The sequence below is a fragment of the Schistocerca nitens genome, chromosome 4, assembly GCF_023898315.1.
Source record: "Schistocerca nitens isolate TAMUIC-IGC-003100 chromosome 4, iqSchNite1.1, whole genome shotgun sequence".
In the NCBI taxonomy this organism is placed as follows: domain Eukaryota; kingdom Metazoa; phylum Arthropoda; class Insecta; order Orthoptera; family Acrididae; genus Schistocerca; species Schistocerca nitens.
The window spans coordinates 789,135,800-789,161,473 of NC_064617.1; the positions used below are offsets into that span (position 1 = coordinate 789,135,800).

At 39.8% G+C, this 25,674-nt stretch overlaps 1 protein-coding gene across 1 annotated transcript in view; it reads right to left on the reverse strand.

Annotated features, from left to right (window-relative positions):
* Positions 1-25,674, reverse strand: part of LOC126253172 (nucleolar protein 56) — a 62,516-nt gene that overhangs the window by 33,082 nt on the left and 3,760 nt on the right. Inside the window, exons 4-6 of the mRNA XM_049954328.1 lie at positions 24,835-24,999; positions 13,130-13,328; positions 5,035-5,222 (exon numbers count right to left, since the gene is read on the reverse strand). Coding sequence (XP_049810285.1) covers positions 5,035-5,222; positions 13,130-13,328; positions 24,835-24,999 — 552 coding nt within the window. The remainder of the gene's footprint in view (positions 1-5,034; positions 5,223-13,129; positions 13,329-24,834; positions 25,000-25,674) is intronic.

The following is a 25,674-nucleotide window of genomic DNA, read 5'->3' on the forward strand; positions in this document are numbered from 1 at the left end:
AGAGGACAAATGTAATGATGTAGAGGCTTATCTCACTAGGGGTAAGATAGATACTGCCTACAGGAAAATTAAAGAGACCTTTGGAGAAAAGAGAACCACTTGTATGAATATCAAGAGCTCAGATGGAAACCCAGTTGTAAGCAAAGAAGGGAAAGCAGAAAGGTGGAAGGAGTATATAGAGGGTCTATACAACGGTGATGTACTTGAGGACAATATTATGGAAATGGAAGAGGATGTAGATGAAGATGAAATGGGAGATACGATACTGCGTGTAGAGTTTGACAGAGCACTGAAAGACCTAAGTCGAAACAAGGCCCCGGGAGTAGACAACATTCCATTGGAACCACTGACGGCCTTGGGAGAGCCAGTCCTGACAAAACTACCATCTGGTGAGGAAGATCGATGAGACAGGTGAAATACCCTCAGACTTCAAGAAGAATATAATAATTCCAATCCCAAAGAAAGCAGGTGTTGACAGATGTGAAAATTACCGAACTATCAGTTTAATAAGTCACAGCTGCAAAATACTAACGCGAATTCTTTACAGACGAATGTAAAAACTGGTAGAAGCCGACCTTGGCGAAGATCAGTTTGGGTTCCGCAGAAATGTTGGAACACGTGAGGCAATACTGACCCTACAACTTATCTTAGAAAATAGATTAAGGAAAGTCAAACCTACATTTCTAGCATTTGTAGACTTAGAGAAAGCTTTTGACAATGTTGACTGGAATACTCTCTTTCAAATTCTAAAGGTGACAGGCGTAAAATACAGGGAGCGAAAGGCTATTTACAATTTGTACAGAAACCAGACGGCAGTTATAAGAGTCGAGTGACATGAAAGGGAAGCAATGATTGGGAAGGGAGTGAGACAGAGTTGTAGTCTATCCCCGATGTTATTCAATCTGTATATTGAGCAAGCAGTGAAGGAAACAAAAGAAAAATTCGGGGTAGGTATTAAAATCCATGGAGAAGAAATAAAAACGTTGAGGTTCGCCAATGACATTGTGATTCTGTCAGAGACAGCAAAGGGCTTGGAAGAGCAGTTGAACGGAATGGATAGTGTCTTGAAAGGAGGATATAAGATGAACATCAACAAAAGCAAAACGAGGATAATGGAATGTAGTCGAATTAAGTCGGGTGATGCTGAGGGAATTAGATTAAGAAATGAGACACTTAAATTAGTAAAGGAGTTTTGCTATTTAGGGAGCAAAATAACTGATGATGGTCGAAGTAGAGAAGATATAAAATGTAGACTGGCAATGGCAAGGAAAGCGTTTCTGAAGAAGAGAAATTTGTTAACATCAAGTATAGATTTAAGTGTCAGGAAGTTGTTTCTGAAAGTATTTGTATGGAGTGTAGCCATGTATGGAAGTGAAACATGGACGATAAATAGTTTGGACAAGAAGAGAATAGAAGCTTCCGAAATGTGGTGCTACAGAAGAATGCTGAAGATCAGATGGATAGATCACATAACTAATGAGGAGGTATTGAATAGAATTGGGGAGAAGAGGAGTTTGTGGCACAACTCGACAAGAATAAGCGACCGGTTGGTAGGACATGTTCTGAGGCATCAAGGGATCACAAATTTAGCATTGGAGGGCAGCGTGAAGGGTAAAAATCGTAGAGGGAGACCAAGAGATGAATACACTAAGCAGATTCAGAAGGATGTAGGTTGCAGTAAGTACTGGGAGCTGAAGAAGCTTGCACAGGGTAGAGTAGCATGGAGAGCTGCATCAAACCAGTCTCAGGACTTAAGACAACAACAAAACAACAACAACAACAACAACAACAACAACAACAACAACAGGACTCCCACTGAAAAAGGGAGTAAAACAGTTTTTGTGAAAAAGTCGGATTTGAATAAAGTGATGCATTCGTACACCGCACAATATTCGATAACATTATCCGGAAAACTGCTCCCACATGTCTTCATATGCTTAAAAGAAGCGACCAGTCATTTAAAACATAGTATTCACAAATTAATAGATGGCTATGTCAATACTTATACGAACGTCATCGTAACATCATCTAAGTCCGGAAAATTAACAACAGTTTTATACATGGATTTTGGCCAGAAATGTTTAAAATCTTACATCGGGGAGAATAAATATTTACTTCTCATTGACTCTTGGGGAGGTCAAATGAATCCGGAGATATATGACGTAATTTTTCAAAATGACGAATATATGCAAACTTGGTCTGTAAAAGTCATACCTCCAATATGCACTTCTTTGGCGCAACCTTGTGATGTTTACTTTTACAGGCAAGTTAAAAATTTCATAAAGCGCTTGCAAAATTGCAGCGCATTGTTACAGGACAATCGTGAAAGAAATACGTGGGACAATTGTATAAAAATTTATTCTATAATTCACCATCAATTATCATCACCAATATTCCGTGACATGATTCAATATGCCTGGTTTGCCTCAAAATTATCAGAAACTCTAAACATTTTCGTAAATGTTAATGGGGCATGTTTTTGTACAGATTTATTGCAAACTCCCTGTGATTGAAAAAAATCCGCTTTTATATGCTGCGCAAGACGTCGCAAAAGTTATTGCTTTGTTTTTACGATAATTACCACAGCGGTTCTTGTTTATAATAACTGAATGTTTCCCAATAAACTTTGTTATTCTGATTAAAAACCCAATGTTTCTCCTCATATACTTTACAATGAAAAATGGCAAACCCACCGCCATGAATTGTGTTGTTGAACAAAAAGAAAATAAATTTTATTCAATAATGTAACTAATTTGTTAAAGATAATGTAGGTTTGAGAAACTTTTTGAATAATTGGTGGAAAAAAAAGGTGCCGCAGGAGGAATCGAGCCCGAGATCCCTGGCGTAAGTGTCCGAGCCCTAACCATTTAGGCCAGACGGCGGCTCGGCAATGGACTAACATTTTATACTCATAAGGCACCTAAGAAACTTTGGATCGATTTTTCCCAGGATTTTCCAGGTAGTGCGTCCTAATATTTTAACCACGTGAGGTGTTAGGGGTCCGCTTTCACCACACAAAATTTCGGACAAATCCCTGACCCCTCGATGGTGCCGTCTCCTTGTTAGTCATTTTACATACGACCAAAATTTTATCAGGTTCTTGGCAAGACTTTTTGCTAAAGTATGACAATGGTAGTTATATGCTTCATGCATTGATTCTTTTTTTTATAAATGTACGAATTTCCACAAACTTTTGCCTGTCATAATTTTTTTTTTTTAACTGTTAGTGCAACAGTCTTGTGTCTTCAGAAAGTTCCAAAGTTTGTTATTAAACTGTGTCCCTAACCCACTTACTCGGCACACGTTTCTCCAGGGCACAATTTACAATCCATTTAAACTTTACCCATAATTCCTCCACATCCACCATATTAGAACTAAAAAATGACCATCATCTGCTAATAATAGTTTACATGTTCGTTCTTTCCAGTGTAAATACTCTCCTCATCTTCTTAATGGACTTATTAACTTCTCTTAACCATAGTCACTACGATGACGTCATGGCCACTTGTGTCTATAGTGACACCATCGATAATGTCAGGCCTGTTTGAGGTTACGAGGTCTAAAACATTTCTATTTGTGTGGACTGTCATACTAGCTGCTCAAGACAGTTTCTGGTAAATGTGTTCAAAAGTACTTCACAAGACTGCCTGTCCACACTATCCGCAATAAACCCATAGACATCCCTGTCTATACTAGTAGGTTATAAGTTGCCCAAAGCTAATACTGCACTAATGACTGTAGACTTTCTCTAAATGATACTACAACAGTCATGGTGGAATCAGATGGCTGGTAAAAAGTTAAATAATTAACCCAAGTTCGCCTAGACCTGTTATATGTGTCCAGATAATGTCTCTGTCAGACACAATTTCGACGTCAATAGACATAATATTTTTGTCGACTGCAATAAACACTGCCCCTCTCATGGTGTCTCATCTGTCTTCTCAATCTATGTTCCAAGCCTTGCTAAAGATTTTAGAGCTTTACACTTCAAGTTTCAGCCAGCTCTCAGTTCTGAGAATAATTTGAACATGACATCTTTCTTGGAGGACAGTAAATTCAGGTACTTTGTTACAAATATTTTGGCAACTTACTGTAAAAATTTTGACAAGTCAGGTGTCTTTTACATGGATTGATTACGCTCTCCATGTATTGACTGCTGAGCATTCATCAGCAGACCTCTATAACTACCACCTAGCCTAAAAAACCCTCAGGGGCACTTCACATGTACTCTGCTAGCCAACTAGCTGCTTCCTTCATGTAGTGCACCCTCTACACATCAAGAAGTTCTGCAATGCTCCATCGCATAATACAAACAGAGAAATCTGTCACCAAGACCATCATGGAAATGACAGAGCATATGGATAAGACCCTCCACTCAGCTCCAAATCAAAGAATCACAATCAACTATGAGTACGATGATGCAAATTGTAAGCTCAGAGAGAGACAGAGAGAGAGACAGAGAGAGAGAGAGAGAGAGAGAGAGAGAGAGAGAGAGACTACTTAAGAATTAAACTAAGAAGAAACACACACACACACACACACACACACACACACACACACAGGGAGAGAAAAAGCTCAACTTGCTACTTTGCTGATGTCTGAAGGTGACACATGGAAACTAACTAGGCTGAAACAAACAATCACTGGCTGTTCAAAAACAAACAAAATCACTAACAGTAGAACAAATAACTCCCATTATATGCCAAATTCCTTCTGATATAAAGTCACTCATTTGTCTTCATCTATTCATTTGATATGAAACATATCTAGAATGCTGATCCATATTTACATATCCATAAATCCATATGCTAGCCTACAACAGCATACGGTAGATATCTAGAATGCTGATCCATATTTACATATCCATAAATACATATGCTAGCATACAACAGCATTCGGTAGATTTAATGGGATCTCCAGAGGCTTTTGGTTACAATTTTAGTTTCACAGTTAAAATTTGTTGCAGGTACGAATTATTTTCTACTAAATGGCTATTTATTGCTACTACACGTTATTTCAAGTTTGACTACTAACCCATCGAAGAACGCGAAGCACTGAGGATAGCTTGGGCTTTTGCACTGTCCATAACAAGTTCCTCCAATGCTTCAAGTTTATCTTCAGTAAACTCCTTCCTGTTTCCAATAAGTCTTGCCACTCTTGCATACATATAATTTTCAGGTACTATCTTCACCAGCTCTGGGAAATGGTATGAATACCATTCTCTGAAAAAGGAAAAACAAAAAAATCTTACGATTAATGCATAAAGCAGCTGAAGCAGAGGGAGGAGGAGCAATACAGGGATGGGAGTCAATGACAGACAAGAAAACATAACAACAACAGGAAGGGCTCTTGCTGAAGCCTCTTTCACATTACTCACTGTTACAAAATGGAATCCTTTCAGCAAAAACAAAATGAACTTAAGAGCAGAGAGATCAAAAATGAGTGGGGATGGAATGTGTTGCTCTTGGAGAGGTGCTACTGGACATAGCAAATAGGTGTGTTTTAGTGGAGCAACCAGTCAGGGGAATGTATTATTGGATGCAATTGATCTTTATTTTCAATCATTTAAGCAATTTCAAATAAAAACACACTAATCAATGCCTGCCCCCCCCCCCAGTACAAAGTTATGATGGGTCACAGTGTCACTATCGAAGAACACAATGAGTATGTCTTTTCCTCATGCCTCCCCTTTGGTGGTGAGGTGAGGCAAACATGTACCACTACAAACTCTCATTTTATCTTCAAATCATAGTAAAAGAATCCAGACCTCACTGGCACTTATTACAATCCAAGAAACAAGGACCAGTTTGCTTTTGTTCTACAATATTACTTTTATTGTTTCCAAACACTGTAACTTCTTTGGTGATAATACTCAGGACACAGCACGTTATCTTGCACAAAGAGTAGTCGTCAGATGCAGAAGTAACTACAGATGTGCTCCAGGGAAGTCTGTTGGGACCTTTGCTGTTCAAGATGTATATTAATGACATTGCAGATAACATTAATAGTAAAACCAAGCTTTTGCAGATGATGCAGTTATCTACAATAGTGTACCATCTGAGCGAAGCTGCAAATATATTCAGTTAGATCTTCCAAAATCAAACAATGGAAAATACAGGATGATATGTAACAATTTAAGTCTCTGGCAGCTGGAGCCAGACTGCGAGCAGCTGGGCATTATGGAAGAGGCAACTAGGTGGGAGTAAGATATAGACTGGGACAGTCAGATGTTTAGGACGGGTGGTAGGGACAGAGCATCGAGTGACATTATACTGAGTGCATTATCCGAAAATTACCTAGCAACTAAACAGAGAACCGACTCATGGAGATAACATCTTGGACCTACTGATAACAAACAGACCCGAACTTTTCAACTCTGTAAGTGCAGAACAGGGAATCTGTGATCATAAGGCCGTTGCAGCATCCCTGAATATGGAAGTAAATAGGAATATAAAAAAGGGGAGGAAGGTTTATCTGTTTAGCAAGAGTAATAGGAAGCAGATTTCAGACTACCTAACAGATCAAAACGAAAATTTCTGTTCCGACACTGACAATGTTGAGTGTTTATGGAAAAAGTTCAAGGCAATCGTAAAATGCATTTTAGACAGGTACGTGCCGAGTAAAACTGTGAGGGATGGGAAAAACCCGCCGTGGTTCAACAACAAAGTTAGGAAACTACTGTGAAAGCAAAGAGGGCTTCACTGCAAGTTTAAATGCAGCCAAAACCTCTCAGACAAACAGAAGCTAAACGATGTCAAAGTTAGTGTAAGGGGAGGGCTATGTGTGAAGCGTTCAGTGAATTTGAAAGTAAAATTCTATGTAACGACTTGACAGAAAATCCTAGGAAGTTCTGGTCTTATTTTAAGTCAGTAAGTGGATCGAAACAGCCTATCCGGACACTCTGGGATGATAATGGCATTGAAACAGAAGATGACACGCGTAAAGGTGAAATACTAAACACCTTTTCCCAAAGCTGTTTCACAGAGGAAGACTGCACTGCAGTTCCTTCTCTAAATCCTCGCATGAACGAAAAAATGGCTGACATCGAAATAAGTGTCCAAGGAATAGAAAAGCAACTGAAATCACTAAACAGAGGAAAGTCCACTGGACCTGACGGGATACCAATTCGATTCTACACAGAGTACGTGAAAGAACTTGCCCCCCTTCTAACAGCTGTGTACCGCAAGTCTCTAGAGGAACAGAAGGTTCCAAATGATTGGAAAAGAGCACAGGTAGTTCCAGTTTTCAAGAAAGTTCGTCGAGCAGATGTGCAAAACTATAGGCCTGTATCTCTGACATCGATCTGTTGTAGAATTTTAGAACATGTTTTTTGCTCGCGTATCACGTCATTTCTGGAAACCCAGAATCTACTCTGTAGGAATCAACATGGAATCCGGAAACAGCGATCGTGTGAGACCCAACTCGCTTTATTTGTTCATGAGACCCAGAAAATATTAGATACAGGCTCCCAGGTAGATGCCATTTTCCTTGACTTCTGGAAGGCGTTCGATACAGGTCCGCACTGTCACCTGATAAAGTAAGAGCCTACGGAATATCAGACCAGCAGTGTGGCTGGATTGAAGAGTTTTTAGCAAATAGAACACAGCATGTTGTTCTCAATGGAGAGACGTCTACAGACAAAGTAACCTGTGGCGTGCCACAGGGGAGCGTTAAGGGACCATTGTTTTTCACAATATATATAAATGACCTAGTAGATAGTGTCGGAAGTTCCATGTGGCTTTTCGCGGATGATGCTGTAGTATACAGAGAAGTTGCAGCATTAGAAAATTGCAGCGAAATGCAGGAAGATCTGCAGCGGATAGGCACTTGGTACAGGGAGTGGCAACTGACCCTTAAAATAGACAAATGTAATGTATTGCGAATACATAGAAAGAAGGATCCTTTATTGTATGATTATATGATAGCGGAACAATCACTGGTAGCAGTTACTTCTGTAAAATATCTGGGAGTATGCGTACGGAACGATTTGAAGTGGAATGATCATATAAAATTAATTGTTGGTAAGGTGGGTGCCAGGTTGAGATTCATTGGGAGAGTCCTTAGAAAACGTAGTCCATCAACAAAGGAGGTGGCTTACAAAACACTTGTTCAACCTATACTTGAGTATTGCTCATCAGTGTGGGACCCGTACCAGGTCGGGTTGACAGAGGAGATAGAGAAGGTCCAAAGAAAAGTGGCGTGTTTCGTCACAGGGTTATTTGGTAAGCATGATAGCGTTACGGAGATGTTTAGCAAACTCAAGTGGCAGACTCTGCAAGAGAGGTGCTGTGCATCACGGTGTAGCTTGCTGTCCAGTTTTCGAGAGGGTGCGTTTCTGGATGAGGTATTGAATATATTGCTTCTCCCTACTTATACCTCCTGAGGAGATCACGAATGTAAAATTTGAGAGATTCGAGCGCGCACGGAGGCTTTCCTGCAGTTGTTCTTCCTGTGAACCATACGCGACGAACAGGAAAGGGAGGTAATGACAGTGGCACGTAAAGTGCCCTCTGCCACACACCGTTGAGTGGCTTGTGGAGTATAAATGTAGATGTAGATGTAGAAGGAGGAAGCTGGAGCAGGGAGGGGGGGGCGGGGAGGGGGGGGATAGCAGGCAGGGGTGGGAGACGGTGTAAGTGCTGCTGGGAGCATGCAGCAGGGATGAGGTGAAGAGTGAGGCAACTAGGTACAGCCGGGAGGTCATTTGGAGGGGAGGGGCTGGGCGGGGGTGGGTGGGGGGAATGTGGGCGGGGGACGTGGGTTAGAAAAAAGGACGATTACCTCTTGTCGTGCCCAGAAATGAGAAATGTCCTGCCCACTTCCATTCCTACTCCTCCCACAGAGGTATTCCGCTGCCCACTGAACACACACAGTATTCTCATCCATCCTTATAAAACCCCTGCTCCCAAACCCCTGCTTCGTGGCTCATATCACTGTAATTTACCTAGTTGCAAGATCTGTTCCATACATCCTCCCACCACCACCACCTACTTCACTCCTGTCACAAACACCACCTATCCCATCAAAGGCAGGGCTACCTGTGAAACCAGTCATGTTGCCTGTCCGCATGAATGGCCACCGACAAACTCTGACCAAGAAACAACTGGATCACGCTGTTGCCGTGTACAGTGCCCAACATGACATCCTTCATTTCAATGACTGTTTCAAAGCCTCTGCCACCTGGATGCTTTCCACCAATACCATCTTTTCTGAAATGCACAGGTGAGAACTCTCCCAGCAGTATATCCTACATTCTCGTAACCCTCCTGGTCTTAACCTTCATTAGTCATTGTCCTTGTCCATCTAGCCCCTTCCCTGTTCCCACTCCAACACCACACAGCTCTCTATATTCCACCAACTTGCCCAGTCTTTTTACTTCTCTCCTTTTCTGCTAAACTCCCCCCTCCCTCCGTCCAACCTCCTGACTGCACCTAATTGCCTCATTGTCCACCTTGTCCCTGCGCGCTCCCAGCAGCACTTTATCGCCCCCCACACTTACCCTGCTATCCCTCCCCCTCAACATCCCAGCCTCCTCCTTTTCCCCACACAGTTGCCTCTCCCATAGTAGCCCACTGCTCACAGTCTGGCTCCAGCTGCCAGAGACAGTGGTCGTGTGTGTGTGTGTGTGTGTGTGTTTTGACAAAGGTCTTGTTCGCCAAAAGCTAATTGTGTGACAGTCTTTTTATTGTACCTTTCCGTGATCTCCACTATATGGTGAGTAGCAACATGCTCTAAATGTTCAGAAATGTAAAATTGTGCACTCCACACACACACACACACACACACACACACACACACACACACAAAACATAGTATCCTATAACTACAGTATCAATGAGTCACAGTTGGAATCGGCCAACCAACTGCATGTGATTCACAATTCATAAAAGTTCCTATTAGCAACCATCTCTTCTCACAGGCAGGAAAAAATTCAGAACGTAGAATTGGCCATATTGACGAGTAGAGTTGGCCATATTGACAAACATACCAAACAGTCTTGCCAGTCGGATTTTCGTAGTACATTAAAATGCTGCTACATTCGAAGATGAACAATACGGAATTTGTATTTACTTCGTTGGATAATGTATGAAAATGCAGTGGTCGAAACTCGGGGCAGAGAAAAAAGCTCATCTTCCACCTTTTTATTACATTTATTTACTGATGCAGAGGATTTGGTGCAAGTATTTATCTTTGTGCCTACAAAGCATGCCTGTGCAGCGCTACATATATTTGACAGCAGAAGTTAGCTGTGGCGGCACCCACCAACATTTTTCAGAGCTTCCGCTTGCTTTGCACTCGATTCTAAGCTGCAGGCGGTTTTTTGGATGACAAAAACCGGAAAAAAAGTGCGGCTTAGATTTGAGTAAATACAGTAGATGTAGAAGTAAGATACCTGTACTTTGATATCTGCCACTACATGCCAAATGCATCTGCTCCAACATGAAATCCAAAACCTACACCAAAAACCTAACTGCAAAAAGTATACACCAAAAGGTGACAACACAGCAGCCATTAACATTTTATCCCAGGTCAAAGCTAACGATTAATACCAAATATTATTCTTGACACTTATTGGCTTCAGCAATGTTAAGCCAAATTGTCACCTTTCAAGTTACTGGACCTCGGGCTACACTACAGACCAATCTGTCAAGGCAATCTACATCTTAACAGGTAATATAAAATTACAATAAAAACTGTGGGTGTTCCGTCCTTTCACTGCTACACAACATACATTATGTCACAGGGCAAATCATTATGTCAGTAGATTAAATCATCAGAAACTATGTAAATATACTTTATGTAATAATAATCACTATTACAAAATGTAACATTAACAGTGTCAGCAGCTTTCCTAGTACCAATAATGGTAAACATCTAATGCTACAGGATTAACTCAAGATCTGGTAAGGTACAACATCAATGCTTGCTCTACATGCACAAAGTAAGAGGAAGGCCTGCAATGCATAATGAATACAGTGATAGAAATCAATGTAACTTTAAACAGATTAATCTTTATCGCTGAGAGCACTTGGCTACAGGAAATTGCTGTATAATAATAGATCTTCATACATGAAGCCTGATGACTCTTGAGGTATATAAGATGTAGCTGGCGGCTGATCATATCTAATTTCCTGCAAATCATCAGGTAAATTGTAAAATTATCGAGCACAGAAGAAAATAATAGATAAAGGACAATGGAAAATACTAGAGAAGCTAAAATTAGTACTATCAGTGACATGAATCGACATCAAGAAATGCAAATTCACTGCATTTTGGAATGGCTGTAAAATTAAAACTAAATATGCTTGAGGCAAAATATTTCATATCGTTACTCACTACCACAAAGAAATTATAGATAATGGTTTTATATACCAAAGTCACACTTCAGCGCTAAAATCAATGCCTTTTGGAGAGATCTTCAATGGGGTGTGTACAACTGAAAGTGCATATTCTCATAATATGCACATATAAACATGAAACCCACCAAACACGACGTTTTAGCTTCGAGGGCACTGAATTAAAGACGGTGGCTACTCAATTCGCTTCTGGCCAAACACAGCACAGGACACAATCTTGTCTGCCAGTAATAACACACATTTATTTTCTTGCTTGTCCCAAACATTTAGCTGTTTTCTTCTCATTAAACCTGGTTTTGGTGACACACTGATCTTAGCTTAGCCCAAGGTCTACGTTACGCGGAAGGTAACAGTTGGGTTGAGAGTTGCTGAAGCTAATGAATGTGGGAGGGGAAAAAAAAACTGGCGGTGATAAAGGCCTTATCTGTAGCTTGGTCTGAGCTCTAGGTTGGACTGGAAGGTAGCAGCTTGGTTGAGTAGGTGATGCCAATGAACGTGCAGCAACATGGGATCAGGCAAGGGGGATGATACTGAAATCCAGACACTTGCTGCAAGTTCAGCACTTATGCCACACAATGGCTCTGCAACTATGGCAAGGCTTTAGGGCAATAACTGGCATTCTCATTATTTTGACGGCACTTAGTAGACCATATACATGACCTAAGCTGAAACAAGCCCTGCCTGGGCATGATAAAGCTGGCTATCTGGCCAAGCTGAGCAGCCGACCAGTTGAGGAATGCTACTTGCTCCCACCTTTGTCAACTGCAGCCTTTGAGTTTACACCGTAACTATGACGTAGCCACCAAAGACCCCCCCCCCCCCCCCCAGGCTCTAAACCTACAACTGCTGCCTGACTTCCCAGGCCTCTACAAGACCACACACTGACGTATTTGCTGCCACCTTCAGGTTCAATGGAAGAGTCTAATTTCTTCCAAACCTAACATGCCATATTTGGTGCTTTTTGTATTACAAAAATGTGCAGTTTCAGTGATACACTACAGTAAAGACAGCCCCAAAACATGCTGTTCTCAGTACACATTATCGTGCTACAGTGGCAGGAAGTAAGATTCTGGTACATATAATCATTACTGAATTATATACCCCATGTTTAATCAAAACTCGGGGTGGTGGGTGTCTAGAGTATTTTTATTGAAATGACATGGTATAACCCCAACATGCATTCAGAAAACAGTGCAAAAGTACTCCTCAGTCTGCACTGACAAGGACTTGGAAGGCTATGCATCAGTCAAATACAGGACCAGAAAATAATGTAATTTGTGTCTTACTCAGACACAGGTGTGTAGGATGAGGAACAAAAGCATTATATTAATTAGTATTAAAGTAGCATGCTAGTTTGGATTCTATGGAGGAGAAAGATTGAAATAAAAGACTTGTTTCTACTGAAAGTAAACCATTATGCTGCTGTTCATTACATTTCCAACATTCTGTACTATTTTCCAAGTATGCATGTGTAAGTGGACACATTATCAAATTTTTCTCTTCCATCTTGCTTGTCTTAACCCAAAAAAAGAAATGAGAAAATGAATTCAACAGTGGTTGTACCTGTAAGACATTACACAGCAGAAACAAGAGCAGACATGAGAAAGTAAGAAACACTAATAAAATGAGAGCATGGGAAAGAAGTAGAGCAAATACTCAAACTGCTCTTAGTTATCATTTTCCTCTGCCTTTTTCTTTTATTCCCATTTTTACACTTACGTGCTTTCCTTTTCATGCCACAAATATTAACTGATGCCATATTTTATACATACCTGATTCTCATTGAAAATGTGTTTACATCTTTGTCCAACTGATCTAACAGAGCAATACTTTGAATAATCATATTGTCAGATCTGTGCACATTAAATTTTACTTTGGCACGCGAATAACTATGCCCCAAACCAAGCTGAGCAACACCTGCAGTTTTTGCTGTAAATCCTTTTACCAACCCATGAAAATGGTAGCGGATTCCTGGAGGAAAAAAAAGTTAAATAGTTAGTTTCATAAGTGACAAACATATCACACTGTATATGTGTGCCACCACCATTGCAAAACTAATGTATAACGGTAAGTATTCCTTGTGAAGAGTTTATCATGCTACATTAATTGGCCACCACTGGTGGTAATGCACATACTGTATGAAATGACACAAAGTATGTTTTCCATGAGCTAATTCTGGTCTGTAACACTACTTACATTGGTATTTTTCATTTATTGCTCCTGTTCTGCTACAAATCTGATGTTGGGACAAGAATTTACTGTTTTTTTAAGTACTGATCTTTAGCACAGGACTCACAGGAACACAGATTAGTGGAAGAACCGAAGAAGGATCAAAGACAAGCAGCACCATTTGTCCAAGTTTTAATAGCTTGAACAATGGGGATGGGCAATTGGGATTCTTCAACCCATTGATGACAAGGTCATCAGTGATGAAACACAACCCAGTTTGGACAGGTATGGGGATAAAAATCTGTTCTGTCCTAAGGAACCACCCTAGTTGGGGATCTGACCTTCAAATATATCTCACACACAGAACACAATAAAAAAAAGTGCTAAAAAAGTTAGTTTGTTTTGGAGACCCTCTGGATAAAATTTAAAAAATGAACTTGAAAATGCTACTCTCAAACATTCGCAAACTGTTCCTACACGAGGGTAGCCCGATTGAAAAGTTCACAGAATGGGAGAGAGAGAAATGATTTACCTTAGTGAAACTTTTTAATGTTTTAATCTACATCTACATCGATACTCTGCAAATCACATTTAAGTGCATGGCAGAGGGTTCGTTGAACCACCTTCACAATTCTCTATTATTCCAATCTTGTACAATGCGCGTAAAGAACGAACACCTATATCTTTCCGCACGAGCTCTGATTTCCCTGATTTTATCATGGTGACCGTTATTCCCTTTGTAGGTCAGTGTCAAAAAAATATTTTCGCATTAGGACACAGTTGGCGATTGCAATTTCGTGAGAAGATTCTATCGCAATGAAAAACTCCTTTCTTTGAATGATGTCCAGCCCAAATCCTGCTTCATTTCAATGACACACTCTCCCATATTTCACGATAATACAAAATGTGCTGCTGTTCTTCAAACTTTTTGGATGTACTCCGTCAGTCCTATCTGGTAATGATCCCACACCACACAGCAGTATTCTAAAAGAGGACAGACAATCGTAGTGTAGACAGTCTCTTTAGTAGATCTGTTACATTTTCTAACTGTCATGCCAATAAAATGCAGTCTTTGGTTAGCCTTTCCCACAACATTTTCTGTGTGTTCCTTCCAATTTAAGTTGTACGTAACTGTAATTATATTGATTGGTGACTCCATTTGATTGGTGACTCCATAGTGTCCTGTGCACTACGACCAGATAATGGGTATACTTGGAAGGAGAGACAGCATTGGTCGTATATTTTTGTTTATTATCGCAAAATCGATTTTCGGTCACTCAGTGACCATCTTCAGTGCTGTAATATAAAACTTAAATTAGTAAGCACTGGTGTCAATAAGCTTACGGCGATCACATAGACTATGTGTCTATGTGAGTCTATGAGTCTATGTGATCGCCGTAAGCTTATTGACACCAGTGCTTACTAATTTAAGTTATATATTACAGCACTGAAGATGGTCACTAAGTGACCGAAAATCGATTTTGCGATAATAAACAAAAATATACGACCAATGCTGTCTCTCCTTCCAAGTAACTGTAATTCCTAGGTATTTAGTTAAATTTAAGGCCTTTAGAATTGATTGATTTATCTTGTAACCGAAGTTTAACGAATTCCTTTTAGCACTCATGTGGATGACCTCACACCTTTTGTTATTTAGGGTCAACTGCCAATTTTCACACCATTCAGATATCTTTTCTAAATTGTTTTGCAATTGGTTTTGATCTTCTGATTACTTTATTAGTACATAAACGACAGCGTCATCTGCAAACAACCTAAGACGGCTTCTCAGATTATCTCCCAAATCGTTTATATAGATATGGAGCAGCAAAGGTCCTATAATACTAGCTTGGGGAACGCCAGAAATCACTTCTGTTTTACTCAATGACTTTCTGTCAGTTACTACAAACTGTGACCTCTCTGACAGGAAGTCACAAATCCAGTCACATAACAGAGACAATATTCCATAAGCACGCAGTTTCACTACAAGCCGCTTGTGTAGTACAGTGTCAAAAGCCTTCCAGAAATCCGGAACTGATCTGAAATTCCTTGTCAATAGCACTCAACACTTCGTGCGAGTAAAAACCTAGTTGTGTTTCACAAGAACGAAGTTTTCTAAACCCATGTTGACTGTGTGTCAATAGATCGTTTTCTTAGAGGTAATTCATAATGTACAAACACAATATATGTTCCAAAATCCTGCTGCATATCGACATAAATGATATGGGCCTGTAATTAAGTGGATTACTCTTACTACCTTTCTTGAATATTTGTATGACCTGTGCAACTTTCCAGTCTTTGGGTACGGATCTTTCGTTGAGCGAACAGTTGTATATGATCGTTAAGTATGGAACTAATGCATCAGCATACTCTGAAAGGAACCCAATTGGTATACAGTCTGGACCAGAAGACTTGCTTTTATTAAGTGATTTAAGTTGCTTCACTACTCCGAGGATATTTACTTCTACATTACTCCTGTTGGCAGCTGTTCTTGATTCAAATTCTGGAATATTTAGTTCATCTTTTGTGAAGGCATTTCGGAAGACTGTGTTTAGTAACTCTGCTTTGGCAGCACTGTCTTCAATAGTATCTCCATTGCTATCGCACAGAGAAGGCATTGATTGTTTCTTGCCACTAACATACTTAACATACGACCAGAATCTCTTTGGATTTTCTGCCAGGTTTCAAGACAACGTTTCATTGTGAAAACTGATATAGGTATCTCACATTGAAGTCTGTGCTAAATTTTGAGCTTCTGTAAAAGATCGCCAATCTTGGGGATTTTGCGTCTGTTTAGCGTGCAATTTTTGCAGAATCCTTGCAGAATTACTCAGAGTAAAAATTGAGATACAGAATCTACAGGAAGAGGCAGATATTGTAGCGCTGCCAATTTTTTCAGCCCCACTGACTGAAATAGCAGTACTGCTGCAGTTGTTGCAAACAGGTTGCAGATGCCAATGGGTGCAGAGCAGACTGAAACACTACTGCATCTGATGCAGCAATACTGTCAGTTGGTTTCCACACTATGGGCCAGGGACGAGCATTCACAGTACTGATGATGCAGCAGAATAATGTTGTGACCATATCGGCAGCAGGTCACCAATCTTGGGGATTCTGTGTCTATTTAAATTTGGCATGTTTGTTTAGTTGTTTCTGCAACAATGTTCTGACCCGTTTTGTGTACCAAGGAGGATCAGCTCATTCATTTGTTAATTTATTTGGTATAAATCTATAAATTGCTGCCGAGACTATTTCTCTGAATTCAAGACACATCTGGTCTACACCTATACTATTAATTTGGAAGGAGTGGAGACTGTCTCTCAGGAAGGCGTCAAGTGAATTTTTATCCGCTTTTTTGAATAGGTATATTTTTCGTTTATTTTTTGAGGATCTGGGGGTTACAATATTCATTCTTGCTACGACAACCCTGTGTTCACAAATCCCTGTATCAGTTTTGATACTTGTTATTAACTGAGAATTATTTGTTGCTAAGAGGTCAAGTATGTTTTCACAACTATTTACTATTCATGTGGGCTCATGAACTAACTGCTCGAAATAATTTTCAGAAAATGCGTTTAGCACAATTTCAGATGATGTTTAATGCATACCTCCGGAATTTAACCAGTATTTTCGCCAACATGCCCAGGGTAAATTAAAGTCACCACCAACTATACTCGTATAAGTCGGGTACATGTTTGAAATCAAACTCAAGTTTTCCTTGAACCCTCCAGCAACTGTATCATCTGAATTGGGAGGTCGGTAAAAGGATCCAATTATTATTTTATTCCAGTTGCCAACAAAAACCTCTGCCCATACTAACTCACAGGACTATTCACAACAAGATAAACTACTTCTAACAGCAACAAACACACCACCGCCAACCGTGTTTAGCCTATCCATTCGGAACACCGTTAGGTTCTTCACAAAAATTTCGTCTGAGCTCGTTTCTGGCTTTAGCCAGCTTGCAGTGCCTATAACGATTTGAGCATCAGTGCTTTCTATTAGCGCTCGGAGCTCTGGTACTTTCCCAACACAGCTATGACAATTTACAACCGTTACACCGACGGTTCCTGTATCTACGTTCTTCTGGTGTCCGGCCTTCACCCTTTGTGACTGAAGCCCTTCTTGTGTTTTCCAGAGACCCTCTAACCTAGAAAACTGTCCAGTACAAACCACACAGCCCCTGTTACCCGTGTAGCTGCCTTCTGCGCATAGTGGACACCTGACCTATTCAGCGGAACCCGAAACCCAACCACCCTTTGGCAAGTCAAGGAATCTGCACCCCACATGGTCGCAGAACTATTTGAGCCTCTGATTCAGACCCTCCACTCGGTTCTGTACCAGAGGTCCGCAATTGGTCCTGTTGACTGTGATGCAAATGGTCAGCTCTGCTTTCATCTTGCAAGCAAGACTCACAGCCTTTACCACTTCTGTTAGCCGCTTGAAACCAGAGAGAATCTCTTCTGATCCAAAGTGACACACATCATTGATACCGATATGAGTAATCACCTGCAGTTGGCTGCACCCTGTGCTCTTCGTGGTATCTGGGAGGACGCGTTCCACATCTGGAATAACTCCACCTGGTATGCACATGGAGTGAACATGGGTTTTCTTTCCCTTCTTGGGAACCATGTCCCTAAGGGGACCTGTAACATGCATAACGTTGGAGCTCCCAACTATCAATAATCCCACCCACGGTGATTGTCCAGATCTTGCAGGCTGAGAGGTTTCCTCTGAAACAGAACAGGCAACAGCATCTGTCTCAGCGAAAGTGTCAGCCACAGACAGCACCTGGAACCTGTTTGTCAGACAAACTGGGGAGGCCTTATGTGCGGCCGCCTGGGGAAGTCTTTCGCCACCTGCTGCGCCCCGGGGCGACCTCCCACTCGACCACAGGTGAGGGGTCAACCTCAGTGCGAGCAGCAACTGGGCTGGCCAGCGGTGAGGACTGACTGGAGGACTTGGACGTGCTGGACATCTGTTGGATCCCCACATCCGGCCCACAACAGTGGTGCCCATCCACTGCATCCTCAAGCTATGTAACCGAAGCCATCACAGCCTGAAGCAGAGTGTGAAGTGTCACCAATTCGGCTCGCATCAGCACACAACAATCACAGTCCCTGTCCATACTAAAGACCGTGGAAAAATAAACTACGCAGATAAACGGACTATCGGCACGTGATGCGCTACTGTACTGTAGACCCTGACGAAAAGCAGGAACTGTGTCTAATAAATTAGATTAATACACAGAGATCCAAAAACCTAACTACCGAAGCACTCAGGTGAAACTAAATAATTCGCCCCTGATTAGGGACTTGTAATGTGTCAGAAAATCAGTTTTCTTTCCGACACAAACGAAAACACAAGAACTGTAGCTATTAGATATTAAATTAACATGGAGAAACTCAAGAAACTAAACTATTAAAGCACACAGATGATATTATGAAATTTGCTCCTTGCTAGGAACTCGTAAAAGTCACTGACTGGCTGACTAACGTCAACAAGTCTCCCTTTACACTAATGCACTTGGTTTAGTGATGTTCCAATGCCTTGATCCCATATCGAAAATTACACTCCTTCATGCCTGTGCAATATCCGCCAACTTTGGTTGTCAGTTCTTAGTTTGAAGAAAATCTCCATCCACCAAGGAAAATTTTGAGCTTGGGAGAAAGATGGAAGTCTGGTGGAGCAAAATCGGGTGAGTAAAGTTGCTGTAGCAACAATTCATACCTTAGTTCAAGTAGTTTAGCAACGGCAACAACTTATGTGGGTTCTCATTGTCTTTATGAAAGACAGCTTTCTTCCCTTCCAAACCTGGCCTCTTTTCACATATCTTCTGCTGTAATTGGTACAGCAGGTTAGTGTAGTATTATCCCAAAATTATTTGACCAGTGCGAAGACAATGTATCAGCAGAAAATCTGATGGTATGACCTCTCCATCTGACAGTACTGCCTTTGATTTCTTTGGTAGTGGTCAGTCAACATCCTCTCCAGCTGACAGTATTGCCTTTGATTTCTTTGGTGGTGGTCAATCAACGTGTTTCCACTGCTTTGAATGTTTTGTGTCTGGGGTATAGTAGTGGTCCAAAGTTTCATCTGTACTCACAAACAGGCACAAAAAATCTTGGGCAGGTCTCTACCCAAATCGCTGACATTCATGAATTACTCAAAGAGTGACCTATTATTACGCAAGAACCTTGATGCACTACATCTGACATTTAGTGGCGATTCCGTGAATTTTTCAAGCTATTCTCATATTTAGTAATTAATTATTTGTTACTTGAAAGTGCTGTAATTTTCTATATTTAGTAATATTTTCACCCTTGTAATTCTTCTGACTTTCCCAGCAATTTGTTGACATCTTGAGGCTTTGTGTTCATCATAGTTTGTGGAATGACTGAGCTCCAGACTGATTTAGTTGCCTGTCGTCGATGGGTGGGCCTCTGGTGTTCCATGCATCTGATGTGCACTATCCTAGTAGTTTGGCCAATATATGACAAGGCACGTTGGCAAGGTATATTATAAATTCCTGGTTTTCATAGTCCCAGATCATCTTTCACATTACTCAATAGCACTTTTTATCTATGTCTAGCCAGAACTAAGAAATTATTACAACAGCAGAAACCCAGGATGAAAAGAATTCAAAAATGAGAACAGGCAAAACACCACAGATGGTAGTGTTTCCTGAAAAACTTGCATTTTAGTTTTGTTTGTGGCAGCTACCAATAACTATCAGCCTAATGATCGAGCTGTCAAAAATTAAAAACACAGCACATGTTCTCCAATACGCGAATGGGAATGACTATGTAGGACGGATTTAGTATTTGAAAACATACATTTGTACTATCCCCTAAGGGTAAGTTATCACTCATTTTTGTTTCTGAATCATAAACCAGAGATCAGTACTTTTAATTCCCACAGCACAATGAACAGTTTGTTGGCAACTTAAGTTGAGAAACATGCAACACAAATTGTTTTGCTTACTATAGTAGTGTCAGCGAAAGAGGATTCCCCACAGCTGGCAGCACTGTTATCAGCTTTCAATTGTGAAAACCACTGCAAGCAAAAACAATAGTTGGTTCTAGAGCTGTGACAGCAAAGAAGAGTTGTCACAGAGTTGTAAGCAAAATCATGTTATGAGATTGGTCGAGGTAAACGCATGAAGCAGGTGCATCAAACCCTCTACAACTTTTATGGATGTTCTTTCATCAATTCTACTATATGCAGCTTCAAGATGTTGTAACACAGTGGTGGCTACTTTAGAACTACAATGTGGTGGGTTGTGGATTTACACATTGGTCCCAACTTGACGCCCTGCACAACTAGTTATCTGGACACCTCAAAGTGGCATAAACTTTTTTACATTAACTGGACAAAAGAGACTTAAGTAACTGAATGATTCCCAATCTGATCAACAGAGATTTCTTAAATTATGCTGTAGTCATGACACTGAAGCAGTTTCAATAACTTGTATCTTTCATGAATCCTCACTTCTCACACAGTTTGAGTTCTTACGAATGCACTGCTATTATCCTTTTGCAAAAACAAATCATGCCATTATGAAGGCTTGCATGCCCTCGATAAAGTAGAAGCAGTTGATTTAAGAAACTCAAAAATGAAAATTCTGAACTTTTAACAACTACTCCAAAAAGATGGATGATCTGATGAATGGCTTCTGAATTAATGATTTCAACCAAGACTGTCAAAAATGTTTGGAAGCTTGAACAGTGCATGGTTATATTTCCAATACCTAATGAGGACATAAACAGCAGGCTTTTAGCTTTCTCTGAGAATGACAAAATTTGAAAGCTATTACAATGTTTGAAGTTAACTGTTATTGTGAAAGCAATAAAATTCTTGCACAAACTGTATTTCATAATCAGATTAATGAAAGTAAGTACTATACATATATTTTTAGGTTTATTATAGAAAAAGAACTTGTTAAAATGATAATTTACAAATATTTGACATTAGTATTTTGAAGTGAATTCTTAATGGCAGTTTACATACCAGTAACTTCTAGAATATTCCCAAACTGAATTTCCAGAAATACTGAAACATTTTTTTTTTTAAATATTTATAACTGAGAAGTCAAATACCAGTTGTTTTACATGCAGCTTTAAAAATTCTTTAGTAATCATTCATTTTCAGGGGTGGGAGTGGGGGAGGGGGGGAGAACTTACACCCACTATTTTATCCCTTAGCGGTTGAATTTCCAAAAATGTTGAAACACATTTCTCATTTTCTGACTGAAAAATCAAATACCCATTTTTGTAGCTCTAGCTTCAAAATTCCCTTAATAGTGACATACTTTCAAAAAGCCTTTCACTCCCTATTTCATCCCCTTAAGAGTGGAGTTTCAGATAATCTCTTCTTAAATGATGCCTACAGTATAAGACCCACACACTTTCAAAATTTCAAGTTTCTATCCTTGGCAGTTTGGGCAGGCAATGATGAGCCAGGGTATCAGTGTGACTATTTTACCCTCCTAGGGATTGAATTTCCAAAAACAGTGAAACGTGTATTTTTCTTCTCTAATTGAGAAGGCAAACACCAATTCCCAAAGATTAGGCTTTAATAAGGCTTTCCCAATGAAAGCTTTTCCTAAAGCGTTTCTCAACATATTTCACACTCTTAGGAGATGAATTTCCAAAAACAGACACATATATGTTTTACTTCTAACACAGAAGCCAAACACATATTTTCACAGATTTAGCTTAAAAAATGATTGGACTATGAAATATTTATATACAGGACATAAAATCCCGTCTGAGGCCTGCGATCATTTTTACATTAGTAACTGGCAACCAATGCTGTACAATCGCAATAAAGTAATGAGATGTTCAATTGACTCTTTCATTAGAACATAAACAGACAATTGAACATATGACTTTATTGTGATTGTACAGCATTGGTTGCCAATTATTAACAATGAATCATTTCTATAAAAACTTTCATCCTCCTTTTCACCCCCATAGGAGTTGAATTTCCAAAAACAATGAAACACTTTTTTTATTTCTAACTGAGAAGCCAAATATAAATTTTCATAGATTTAGCTTTACAACTGCTTTCATAATAAATATTTTCACAGAAAGTCTCATTCCCTATTCCACCCTTTTAAGGGTTCAGTTTCCAAAAAACATTGAAACACATACTTTTTTATATTATTTGTAACCAAGAAGTCAAATACCAATGTTTGTAGATGTAGATTTAAAAATACTTCTTACATGTAGCTTTACAAATACTGGAGTAGTTCTTAAATAATGATATATTTTTTAAGAAAAGCTGTCACCCACTAATTCACCACCACAGCATTATATTTCCAAAAATGCTGGAACACCTATTTCTTTATTTATGACAGAGAAATCAAACATCAATTTTTGTTGGTCTAGCTTCAAGACTGCCTTAATAGTGGCATTTTTCAGAGAAAGCTCTTCAGCCCCTTAGGGTTGGAATTTCGAAAAATCCCTTCTTAAACAATGCCTACAGAATAAGAGCCACACCTTCTAAAAAATTTCAAGTTGGGATCAGTGATGAGGAGTCAGAATGTCTGTCAGGACACTGCCGTTTATATATACAGATTATGAAGTTGTGGTTAGGTTGGAACCTAAACATAGCTTAAATTAAATTAATAATCTTGGTTGTCAAAACATTCTCCTGCCGGCAACATATATTTCATTTAAGGACAACAAAGTTAAGAGAAATTAGGATTCGTGTGGAGGCATACAGTCAGTCATTCTCCCTTGCTCTATAAGCAAGTGGAACAGCAAAAGAAATTAATAGTAGTGGTACAGGGTACATTCTGTCAAATACCATACTGTGGCTTGCAGACTATGAATGTTTATGTATTCACGTGTTTCTTCTGAATACGTTGACATTTCAGAAGTTGTGTTACAATGATGATGATCTCTCCATCAATCCTATCTTGGATTCCAAGCCCCATGACTACTGAACATCACTTCAGACTCCATTAACATTTTGTTACTTTCCCATCATCTTCACCTAAGATTGCTGCAGAATATCAAGTGAGTATTTTGTAGTTGGACTGCAGAAATCCTCTTGTACAGTATGTTTCTGTAAGAGCCCGTAAAAGTGTAACAGGGCATAGAGAATGTAACAGGACATAGAGAATTCTCCATTGAGCAATTCGAGGTAGGGAACCTGGGATCAGAGAAGCCAGCATAAGGAGATGTGGAAGTGAACTTGTCTACTGCTTTGTCTAGCATTACTGTTTTCCAACTTATTTACGACTAACTGGCGTACAAGTTTATACATGCTGTGCTGTTTATTTACATGTACATTCTTCATTTTCTGCAAGGAAATGAGGAACGAAACTCATTACTAAGAAGTATTTCCTAGTCACTGAATTGAAAAGAGAGGCCCATTTCCATGGAATGCGAGGTCACCTGACCTGAATCTGATTATTTCCTATGGAGATATCTAGAGTCACTTGTGTATGAGACCCCAGAGATGGAATTAGTTGCCAGAATTTTACCTGCCTGTGATGCAATTCGAAACATGCCACGGATATTTCTCATGCTGCGTCAGAATATTGTTCACCAATGTTATGCTTGCATTGAGGTTGACGGCTCTCAGTTTTAGTACATTTTGTAAGATACAGTACAAATGGTATTTTCATTGTGTCAGTGGTGGTATTTGCAGTTAACTGTAACTAATGTAAATAAAAAAGTACACAGTATTATGATTTTATTCCTATTATCTCCTTAAGCTGGTTTCTCTGACTCCAAGTTACCTCCCTCAAATTGTTCAGTGGAGCATCCTTACCTCCTGTAAAATTTTTGCATGCTCTTACGGAAACACCTTGTAGAGGCTTACAAACAGCACAACATTCACAACTGAGAAAGGAAAGGGGGAGAAATGACACTCCCTAATTTTGTAAGACTGCTTGCAGAATGCAGATTTTAATGTGCCACATTTGTTTTTCTCTTGTCTTTCCAGATAATTTCTCAAAACTACAATCACCAAGTTTCTCCTACAGATGCCAAAGTATCTTTTTGACTCCCACAAATGTAGGAGAAATGACAATCACGATACAGTAGGAGAAATCAGAGCCCACACAAGAAGGTTTAGATGTTCATTTTTCCCCACACAGCATTTGAGAGTAAAACAGTCAAGAAATAGGCAAAGTGGCTCTATGAAGACTCTGCCAAACATTTTAAATGTTAATTGTAGAGTAATCACGGAGATGTCAAACTGGAGCATAGCTACAGGTCCAAGCACTCACTTCATTACAATAAGGAAGAACATTCCATGCACAACAAAATTCTGGATGCAGAATACAGAAACATACCTCTTACTATTTCTGGAATTGGGGCTGTATGCTGGCATGTTATGCCCAATGCTTCTGTGATTGCTGCCCCAAGTTTAGGTTCAGAAACACCCAGAGTTACAACAGATTTCTTTTTTCTGGGTAAATGAGTCTCCAAAACAAGGCGCAAATCTTCTGGTAGCAATCCTGAAACAGAAATATTATTAATCAAGAAACTAATAACATTATACTAGTGAAAGGCTGGAATTTCCCACTTTCAGGAGAGACATACTTAAGCATTGGGCATAAACAGGCATCTAGAATGAAAATTTCAACAAACACCATATGATTATCAGCTTGCTAAAGAACATAAATGTTAAATAAAAAATAAATGCTATGTCTTTACAACCATCTCATTTAACATCATAACACAATGTTTATCCCTCAATTGCGAATTGCAGTCAGCTGTATTAGGTATGGAAATATTATCTATTGGTGACACATGAAAATTTGCTGGACTGGGACTCAAAACTTGGATTTCCTCATTGCGAGCAGTCGTCTTAATCTTGGCTATCCATGCGCACTCCCTGGACCAGTCTAAACCTCCACACACCACACTGTCTGTGTTGTACACCTAGACAGGCAAAATGATGACAATAGTAGTAACACTGAACACAGTTATCTCATTAGCCCTGCCGCAGAAATCCAAGTAAAGTTGCGAGCAATGCGGGTGAAGACAATATGGCATATGGAGGTCTGGACGGCATGTATGGATAGCCTAGATGGTTAAAACAACTGTTTACAGTAAGTGGGAAATCCAGGTTCGAGTACCGGTCCAGCACAAATTTTCAAATCTCGCCAATATGTAATATTTCCATACAT